The sequence below is a fragment of the Corticium candelabrum genome, chromosome 1 (genome assembly GCF_963422355.1).
Source record: "Corticium candelabrum chromosome 1, ooCorCand1.1, whole genome shotgun sequence".
Lineage (NCBI taxonomy): Eukaryota > Metazoa > Porifera > Homoscleromorpha > Homosclerophorida > Plakinidae > Corticium > Corticium candelabrum.
The window spans coordinates 3782131-3792130 of NC_085085.1; the positions used below are offsets into that span (position 1 = coordinate 3782131).

At 45.3% G+C, this 10000-nt stretch overlaps 3 protein-coding genes across 5 annotated transcripts in view; 2 read left to right on the forward strand and 1 right to left on the reverse strand.

Moving 5' to 3' along the window:
- LOC134178377 (nucleolar complex protein 3 homolog) overlaps positions 1 to 1316 on the forward strand; it is a 6921-nt gene extending 5605 nt beyond the window's left edge. Inside the window, exons 10-11 of the mRNA XM_062645290.1 lie at positions 237 to 545; positions 1297 to 1316. Coding sequence (XP_062501274.1) covers positions 237 to 545; positions 1297 to 1316 — 329 coding nt within the window. The remainder of the gene's footprint in view (positions 1 to 236; positions 546 to 1296) is intronic.
- A 1672-nt stretch (positions 1317 to 2988) lies between these two features.
- LOC134179719 (DNA polymerase lambda-like) lies at positions 2989 to 8182 on the forward strand. Its single transcript, XM_062646658.1, has 8 exons — positions 2989 to 3756; positions 5611 to 5688; positions 5752 to 5859; positions 6286 to 6588; positions 6811 to 6979; positions 7293 to 7381; positions 7446 to 7559; positions 7815 to 8182. Exons 1-8 carry the CDS (start codon positions 3013 to 3015, stop codon positions 7968 to 7970), a joined length of 1761 nt encoding a protein of 586 aa, XP_062502642.1. The 5' UTR covers positions 2989 to 3012; the 3' UTR covers positions 7971 to 8182.
- A 505-nt stretch (positions 8183 to 8687) lies between these two features.
- The window catches only part of LOC134179553 (LIM domain-binding protein 2-like), a 7242-nt gene continuing 5929 nt past the window's right edge, over positions 8688 to 10000 (reverse strand). The window contains exons 7-9 of one of the 3 annotated variants that reach the window (XM_062646493.1): positions 9391 to 9456; positions 8960 to 9320; positions 8688 to 8902 (exon numbers count right to left, since the gene is read on the reverse strand). In XM_062646493.1, coding sequence (XP_062502477.1) covers positions 8824 to 8902; positions 8960 to 9320; positions 9391 to 9456 — 506 coding nt within the window. In that variant the 3' untranslated portion in view covers positions 8688 to 8823. Of the gene's footprint in view, positions 9321 to 9390; positions 9457 to 10000 lie in introns of all 3 variants that reach the window. The other 2 variants (XM_062646483.1, XM_062646501.1) reach the window with 2 other exon arrangements.

Below are 10000 nucleotides of genomic sequence, written 5' to 3' on the forward strand. Positions count from 1 at the left end.
AATGCGACAGACGTAAGCCGTATCCACTACATATTTATTCGTCAGTCGAATTCAAAGTAGCCTTGACGGATTACGCCAAGCGTGGTGCAGGCATCGTTTGGCTACCGAGAGAGGGAGATCTCCTCTTCGAGTAAGACATAGATAGCGGTCTCGCGGCACTGCACGTATTTCCTATTTCTTAGAGTCGCTAATTCACGTACCTTGTGGCTATAGTTATGGATAACTGGAATGCTCAGAATGCAAGGTTCTAGGTGTACGGCTGCCGATTCGTTACCCGTTGACCCTGACGAGTACGGAGTGGATTGGAATGGCCCAGCAACCGTCGACATTGATGATGAAAAGACCGCAAGCGGAGTTCACTTTACCAGATGGCGTACAAGTTCCTCTCAGCGAAGCAGATTACGAAGATCTGAAACGAACAGTAAATCCTCTAGCCGATAGCAATGATTTTGGCGTAGACTTGTTCATCGCGACAGTGGAGTCTCTTGCGTCTCACCTGCTAGAATATCCTAATTCATTAATTCGTCGTTATCATCGCAGAGCTGGTACATGCATATGTACCGCTAGTGATTGTTTAGTACAATACAACGGCAACTCGTCTACAACTTTGCTAACTACTAGCAATAGCCCAGATATTTCAACTCTCACGCATTTGACCCCTTCTCGCGCGTACCCCTCACTTCATCTCACGCGTATCTACATACTGAGATTTTCTGTGGGCGTTCACTGTTTACAGTCTAGAGGAAGTCTGCTCGCTAATTTTCAGGTTCGCGAATATCGTATCTCCACCAAATTCAAACTGCCCGTTCCTAACGTCGGACGGTAAGCACGGAGCGTGTCGCTTATTGCGGGCGACATCGATTGCAGTCACCTTTATCATGTATATCCGGGTCTTAAAATACGGTTATCGTTGTTTGCCCGTGTACCCGCGCCGAATAGCTGACGAGTTTAATACGCCTGTTCACTGCAATGGCAGCGACGCCTTCGGGATTGTCGAAACTGCTCGAGCTAAAAGCTAAGATGTGACTTGACTTGATATATATATATATATATATATATATATATATATATATATATATAAAGACCAGGGGAGAAGAGCAGACGAACGACAGTTCGATCACCTCTCTCCGCCGCAGTGTTCGCGAGTTTACTTTGAACACACACACACACACACACACACACACACACACACACACACACACACACACACACACACACACACACACACACACACACACACACACACACACTACGGCCTTATAATGTGTAGATATAAGTCTGATCTGTCTTTGCTAGTTGCATTGACGTCTGCGTGACGTATGCATGCATGGTTTCCAAATAATCGCGTGGCAGGCATAGCGTCCAACTGCGGTGCCAATCGCAACGACACAGTGCATAAAGTCTGCGGTCACACTCCTGTGGATATCTCCATTTTCATCTGGAGTGAAACAGGTCTGCTTTTACTACGAATCTGACATAGACTATCAGTCTCGCGTGTCATTAGGCTCTATGTCGCTTACTTACTTGCCAGGAATGTGGTACCTGCTAAAAAGTGGAAGAGCGAATCCAAGGCGATGTGTGCGTGTAACGACGGAAAAGTTAAACTCAGTCTTCTGGTCACTCCTCCTAAGCCATTAATTAAAATTACTACTGTCTAGCTACTGTCTGTTCCCCATAAGTGTGAACTTTGAAAATCATCAATATCTCTGCTGTTTTTTGGACTTTCGCGATGATCTCGGTATCGTTAGAAACCGCTAGGTCTGGCATTTCTGTTTATCAAATTATCTAAGCCTTTTCTACAAACGAAACGGAAGAATAGTACTTGTGCATATCAAACACAAACGGGTGGAGCAATGGCTATTATCCAATTATCTTGTAAGACCAACGGATCAGCAACTGGAACCATTTAAGATAATTGGTATAACATGGTCCAACTAGACAAGCTCTTAGTGATCTAATGAGCACACCTGGTGTGACTTCTACTTCATTACTCACTTCCGAGTTCACGCTTATGGGGAACAGACAGTAGATAAACACCTGAATTGCGGCACAAAGTACAATAGTTGCTTTCGGATGACGTCTTTTGGTGCATCAAAGGAAATAGCTGAGCCAGACTAGATATGCCTACATCTAGGGTCCAGAGTCAACTATATCATAGGGTAGCTAGGATCCATACAATCACTGCTTGCATGGTGAGTTAAGAGCCCAAGTTTGTCCAAATTTACTTATTGGGAGATGAACGAGAAGAAGGCAATCAGCGATGCAGCATCATCCCAGATGTCCATCAGGAATTGTCTTCTTCCTTCAAAAGATGTTACACCAAGACAATCTGCTGATCAGAAGTTTCAGCTGACAGTTCACATCCAATGACTACATTGCAGTTTGTAATTCGATCGTGCTGTTAGTGTTAGCCTAGTAGCTACTGTACGTGGCAATTTTGGCTTTGGGCATTCCAAACCGCGTTCATCACAAAAAGGAAGAAGCACTAAAGTGTCAGAGCCTTGGCTGCTATCTAGTAACTGTTGTTCACTTGCTCATGACTTCGACAACGGTTATGTACAGATATAGACTGCAATAATTGTTTTCGTTTTTACTGACCTACACAGAGAAGATAGCATCACCCACATCAGTCTAACGACCTGCCCACATCCGGTTAGTCGTCGAGTCGTCGCAGTGTTACTGTAACCCTAGCGCATGCGCGTTTTAGGTTCGCGAGATTTACCTCGGAGCCCCAAAGTCTTGCGCAGTCACGTGTAGTTTGCTAATTGGGAGGACACTTGCCACAGTGAGTTGCTACATGTGGATGTGGTTTCACACGTGTTGTTGGCCTAAGTTCTAATAAGTTCTAATTCTGGAGCTAAAAATAATTCTTTTAGCAACAAAGCGCCGAATTACAGCTCGCAAACGCAGTACGTAGACGCACAACGCGTGCAAATTTTGCCTTGGAGCCCCAAAGATTTTGCGCGGCTACTACGTATTATCCGGGAACTACTATGGCGACAAGAGTTTGAAATGAGCAGCAGAAAGTCTAAGAAGCGGTCTGCCGCTGAGATAGAGGCGACTACATGCGCGGAAGACGGCTTCCTAAGCGGTGTGAACGCTCTCATTCTCGAGCCGAAGCTAGGAAAGGCGAGAGCGGAGATATTGGCCAAACAGCTGGCGAGAAACGGCGGCAAACGGCACGACCGACTGCAACCCGACACGACGCACGTTCTCGTCGACAACGACGTTACATACAGCAAAGCGACGTCTCTAATCGGAAAGCCGGAAGCAGAAATATCACGTGACCTACCGATTGTCCGCGCTGATTGGCTGAGCTCGTGCCTCACCAGCGGCACACTGACCGACCACAGACCGTTTGAGATCACAAAATCATTACAAAATAGTAAATGTGGAGACAGTGGCATTCGAACTAATTACAAAGCTGAGGACATTCCAAGTGACCTGAAATTGTCACCCAATACATCACCCTTAAAGAGCCAATCAGAGGCATCGTCGTCATCAGCTACCACAACTCCTGACAAGATGCGTGAACGTCAGGCAAGTGAAGGGAAATATTTATACGGTTGGAGACACAAGAAGGAAAGTCCGAGGAAGAAACTGATGGACTTGCTTGACGACGACAGCGATTACGTCGAGTCAGGAGGCGACGATGACGACGAGTTGGAAGGATCGAGGATGGAGAGTGAATTGGGGGTGGATGGTTTTTTGATTGGGAGTACGGGTGGTGTGACCGGTTTGCCTGCTAAGAGACTGGTTAGTGTTGTTGGGCGTCCGTGTTGGTGTTGTATCTGTTTTGGTGGAAGATGTGAACGGTGGTGGTGTGGTGTTGTGTTGTTTGTGTGTTTGTTTGTTTGTCTTTGTATTTGTTGCTGCATGTGTGTACGTATGTCTGTTGATTGGTGTGTCTGTTTGTATGTTTATTTGTTTGGCTCTGTCTGTTTGTCTGTCTCTCTGTTGTTTGCTTGTCTGTCTGTTTCTATGTCTGTTTGTTTGTATGTGTTTTGTTTGTCTGTCTCTGTGTTTGTCTGTGTGTCTGTCTCTGTGTTTGTCTGTCTGTTTGTTTGTTTGTCTGTTTGTTTGTCTGTTTGTATGTCTGTATTTCTGTTTGTTTGTTTGTCTGTTTGTTTGTTTGTCTGTCTGTTTGTTTGTGTGTGTGTTGTGTTTTGTTTGTTTGTCTTGTCTTTGTATTTGTTGCTGCATGTGTGTACGTATGTCTGTTGATTGGTGTGTCTGTTTGTGTGTTTATTTGTTGTCTCTGTCTGTTTGTCTCTCTCTGTTGGTTGTCTGTCTGTCTGTTTGTATGTGTTTTGTTTGTCTGTCTCTATGTTTGTCTGTCTGTCTATCTGTCTGTTTGTTTGTCTGTCTGTTTGTATGTCTGTCTGTCTTTCTATTTGTCTGTCTGTCTTTCTGTTTGTCTGTTTGTATGTCTGTCTTTCTATTTGTCTGTTTGTTTGTCTGTTTGTCTGTCTGTTTGTCTGTCTGTTTGTTTGTGTGTGTGTTGTGTTTTGTTTGTTTGTCTTGTCTTTGTATTTGTTGCTGCATGTGTGTTCGTATGTCTGTTGATTGGTGTGTCTGTTTGTGTGTTTATCTGTTTGGCTCTGTCTGTTTGTCTGTCTCTCTGTTTTTGCCGTCTGTCTGTTTGTATGTGTTTTGTTTGTCTGTCTCTGTCTGTATGTCTGTCTGTTTATCTGTCTGTCTGTGTGTTTGTCTGTCTGTCTGTTTGTCTATCTGTCTGTCTTTCTGTGTGTCTGTTTGTTTGTTTGTCTGTTTGTTGTCTGTTTGTTTGTGTGTCTGTCTGTTTGTTTGTCTGTTTGTATGTGTGTCTGTTTGTCTGTCTGTTTGTATGTCTGTCTGTTTGCCTGTTTGTTTGTATGTATGTCTATTTGTCTGTCTGTTTTTCTGTCTGTCTGTCTGTCTGTTTGTTGTCTGTTTGTCTGTCTGTCTGTCTGTCTGTCTATTTATCTGTTTGTTTGTTTGTCTGTCTGTTTGTTTATTTGTCTATCTGTCTGCCTGTTTGTTTGTCTGTTCATTTGTATGTCTGTTTGCTTGTTTGTTTGTCTGTCTGTTTGTCTGTTTTTCTATCTGTTTGTCTGTCTGTTTGTCTGTCTGTCTGTTTGTTTGTCTGTTTTTCTATCTGTTTGTCTGTCTGTCTGTTTGTTTGTCTGTTTTTCTATCTGTCTGTCTGTCTGTCTGTTTGTCCATCTGTTTGTTTGATGTCTGTCTGTTTGTACGTGTTTTTGTTTCTCTGTTTGCCTGTCTGTGTCTGTCTTTCTGTTTGTTCATTTGCCTGGTTGATGTCTGTCTGTTTGTCTGTTTGTTTTTCTGTATGTATGACTGTTTGTCTGTCTATCTGTTTGATGTCTTTCTGTCTGTGTGTCTGCATGTCTCTCTGTTTGACGACTGTTTATCCACCTATCTGTCTGTCTGTTGTCTCATTCTCTCTGTCTGTCTGTCTGCTTGTTTGTCTGACTGACTTTCTATCTGTCTACCAGTCACCATCATCCGTTAGTTTGCACACTACAGTATGTCCGTTGTTGGTCAGTGTAGACCCTCATTCAGCCGTGACAAAGATTACCCCACACAACTAACACAACATTTCTGTGCTAGAAAGGTAACTGGGCGTGTGCTCAATCGTCTACGGTACGACCAGAGAACATAAACAAACACATAACAGACAAGTTAGAGGTACAGTACAATGTTTACTGCATTGAATCGTTTGAAAGTTGGACACGTGTTGCTCTTGTCTAGATTCTAGCGAAGATGTACAAGAACACGAAGGATCAGTGGCGTGCTATGATGTACACGAAGGCGATCACTGCTTTGAAAAACCATCCCAAAGAAGTTACGTCGTATGAGGTGAGATGGCGTGTGTGTGTGTGTGTGTGTGTCTGGCTGGCTGTCTGTGTGTCTGTCTGTGTGTCTGTCTGTATGTGCGTGTGCGTGTGTGTGTGTGTGTCTGTGTGTATGTCTGTGTGTGCGTGTGCATGTGTATGTCTGTGTGTGTCTGTGTGTGTGTTTGTGTGTGTCTGTGTGTGTGTGTGTGCGTCTGTCTGTGTCTCTGTCGCTGTGTGTGTGTGTGTGTGTGTGTGTGTGTGTGTGTGTGCGTGCGTCTGTCTGTGTCTCTGTCGCTGTGTGTGTGTGTGTGTGTGTGTGTGTGTGTGTGTGTGTGTCTGTGCGTGTATGTCTGTGTGTGCGTGTGTGTCCATGTGTGCGTGTGTGTGCACGTACATGTGTAACTATCCAGATTGCCAAACTGTTGAACTCATTGTCATCATTTGCTAGGAAGCTCTTGAGATTCCTTTCGTCGGAAAACGGCTGGCCGACAAGATCGCCGAAATTGCAAGCAGCGGCCACCTACGACGGCTCAATCATTTAGATCCCGACATCGACGCCCTCGATCGTTTCACAAAAGTGTGGGGAGTCGGACCAACTACAGCTCGGCAGTGGGTGGATCAGGGACTAAGAACACTCGAGGATCTAAAGGAGAAAGGAAATGTAAATCGGCAGCAGCTTGTCGGTCTAAAGCATTACGACGATTTTATAGACAGAATTCCACGTGAAGAAGCAACAGCCATTGGAGACGAAGTGAGTGGATTGTGTGTATGGTCCTAATGTACAAGCCAGTAGTTGTGTGTGTGTGTGTGTGTGTGCGCGTGTGTGTGTGTGTGTGTGTGTGTGTGTGTGTGCGCGCGTGTGTGTGGTGTGTGCGTGCGTGCATGTGTGTATGTGTGCACGCATGCGTGTGTTTGTGTGTGTGTGTGTGTGTGTGTGTGTGTGTGTGTGTGTGTTTCACGTTGCTGTTGCCAGGTGAGGCAGGCCGCTCTCTCTATCGTTGATGGTCTTGATGTCGAAGTGTGCGGCTCGTATCGTCGTGGTAAGGAAACGTGTGGCGACGTCGACGTTCTGATTTCTCATCCCGATGGTCGTGGACATCGCGGTGTCTTTAAGCCACTTATACAGAAGTTGACAGCGGCAGGTAATGTGATGGAATATGCTTTCCGTCGTGTCCCGTTGAAATGGCAAGAGTCGAGTGTGTGTGTGTGTGTGTGTGTGTGTGTGTGTGTGTGTATCTTTTCTGTCTGTCTGTCTGTCTGTCTATCTGTCTATCTGTATGTCCTTGTGTATGTATGTATGTATGTGTTTGTTTGTCTGTATGTATGTCCTTGCATCTGTCTGTCTTTCTGTGTTTGTCTGTCTGTCTGTGTCTGTCTGTGTGTTTGTCTGTCTGTGTCTGTCTGTCTGTCTGTCTATCTGTCTGTCTGTGTGTTTGATATGTCTGCGTTGTGAAGGATTTCTGACCGACGATTTGGTTATACAAGAAGATGGTACACACCAGAAGTATCTTGGTGTATGTCGATTGGCCGGCAAGGCCCACAAGGTCAGTTAGTCATTTTCCAGTTGTGTTTGTGAGCAATGCTTGAGATGTTTTGTGACACACACAGTATCGTCGACTCGATATCATTGTGGTGCCTTACTGTGAATGGGCTTGTTCGTTGCTTTACTTTACTGGATCAGCGTATTTCAATCGTTCAATGCGTCTCTTTGCTCAGAAGAAGGTCAGTCCGGCGTTGTCTGTATTGCTGCTGTTTGGTTATCACACGCAACACACACACACACACACACACCACACACACACACACACACACCACGTTGTGGTATATCTGATACACTCACTCAGTCATGACAGTCTGACACACAACACAGCAAACCAACCAGACATATACACATCTCTTCATTTGACACCACAACCCGCTCTATTGGCAGCCAACTAGGCAATCAGAATCTGATGACTAACGTTTGTTTGTCATCAGGGTATGCAGTTATCACAGCATGGCTTATACACTGGTGTCCTTCGAAACGGAAAGGAGATCATCCACAACGGCATCTCACTCCCGTGCTTCTCAGAGAGAGACGTTTTTGAGCATCTTGGACTCAACTATCTCAAACCTCACGAGAGAGACCAATAGCGAGTTATACAGAGCAGCACTTGTATTGTATGAGAATTTTAGATTTTGCTACATTTTTCAGTGGTGACATGTAAAGTGAGCAATATATATTGATATTGATATCTTGGTTGATATCAACCAAGTGAATGGGTGGGTGCCAGAGATGTAATGTAGGGAATTTGAGACAATGACATGGGTAGGTAGACACGATGGGACATGCAGATGTTGTGATGCAGACATGCATTGGTTTGCGTGTGGTATGGTGTGGTGTGTGTGTGTGTGTGCGTGTGTGTGTGCGTGCGTATTGCTACTTTGTAAATCGGCAGGTATGTGTGCCAAATGCGAGTTGATTTGTAGGGGCACTGGCTTGGACTTTGATATTTAGATTCGGTTCCGTGTACACCTTGACTATTTTGTTTGCTCTGTGCCAATAGACAGATGGATGGACAGACAGACAGACAAACAGATGGACAGACAGACACAAACAAACATACAGGACAGAGAGACAGGCAGACAGACAGTGACACACACACAGACAAACATACAGATAGACACATACACAGACAGACAAACAGATGGACAGACAGACAGACAAAGACACAGACAAACAGATGGACAGACAGACATGGACAAACTGAGACAAACAAACAGACAGGTGGTGGTGTGTGTGTGTCCGTGTTCAGTGTGCATGCAAAGTCATGCATCAACCATCACAACTCCACCCAAATCACCAGCCGCTCGCTTCCTAATCCACTACATATACCAACTCTACTACACTACGTCTCACAAATAAATAAGGCTCTGTTTATATACTGTATAGATCATAAACCCGGACGTGAATACTCAAGCTCCATAAACTCAATCAATTAATTAATCAGTCCAGCCCTTCGTCTTGACCAATCGCCTTGCCGTCGTGCCACGACAATGACGGACTCGCCATCAGCTTCGACGATCTAAGTGCCATCTCATCCTCATCCAAACAACTCGGATCAAACTGCACATTTTCTAACCGTGTAATGAGTCTCTCGTCCTCGTCAAATGCTCCGCCCATTAGTGATGGCTCCCCGACGACCATCACATCCTGAGTCATATATACGGGTCCCGACGACGTCATCAGTCCCGCTCCGGACGAGAGATTCACCAGACTGCCCGACATCGACGCGCGACCTCCGGACAACGAACTCGGCGAATTCGGTATCTGCGGCGTGCCGGGCGAAATCTTTTTCTGCGGGTTTCCGCCGACGTCTCCCGAGATCGTCGAAACCGGTGCCGACGTTACAGTCGGGGTTCCCGGTTGACTGGATGCCGACGCCGGCGTGGGCGGTTGGTTGGTCGAACGTTTGCGCTTCGGTCGCTTGTTGACGAGCTTAGCTGCAGCAAAGGCAGAGAGAGATCGGGTGAGTTTTTCACGAGCGTTTTTAGAGTCGTAAAACGCGGTTACTTTGTATCGTGCTCTGGGGCAGTGTCCACTGCTGCCACTTTTGAAACAGTGTGGTTTTCAGGCACTCTGTAATACACACACACAGCACGTCGAGTAACGTCCAAGTCGAGCAAATAGAGTAACGTCCTCGATGTAGTGTGTCGACGAGTGAACACAGATTTTTGGCATTCGTACAGCCCCCTAACATTCTTGTCTCTACGGGAGGCACTTTCATGGGCCCTGACAACCCTGGGGGTTTCCAAATATGATTAATATCAATTGCAATTTGATATCACTTAAATTATTGAATTTTGAGAAACCCTATGGAGCAACTCTAGTCTACAAGCGATCATGTTCCTATAGCTTACAATGAGCAACGACATGCACACGGCCGTTTCGAAGTCAAAGTGGATGAGGGTGAGTGGGTGGGGACATCCTTCGATTAAAACAAATTATGCTGATACTGAGTGGAGCATGGAAACAGTCACTACTACACTGTACTGGTAATTAATTAATTAATTATCTAATACTTGTAATTAATACACACACACACACACAGTGACACACACACACATGCACACACACACACACACAGTGACACACACACACACACACACACACACACACACAC

Bases quoted from the DNA above. Each gene is read 5' to 3' on its own strand.
- LOC134179719 (XM_062646658.1), top strand. From the start codon at position 3,013: ATGAGCAGCAGAAAGTCTAAGAAGCGGTCTGCCGCTGAGATAGAGGCG. The intron at 3,757-5,610 runs GTTAGTGTTGTT...TTTCTGTGCTAG, and splicing joins GTTTGCCTGCTAAGAGACTG to AAAGGTAACTGGGCGTGTGC. The intron at 7,560-7,814 runs GTCAGTCCGGCG...GTTTGTCATCAG, and splicing joins GTCTCTTTGCTCAGAAGAAG to GGTATGCAGTTATCACAGCA.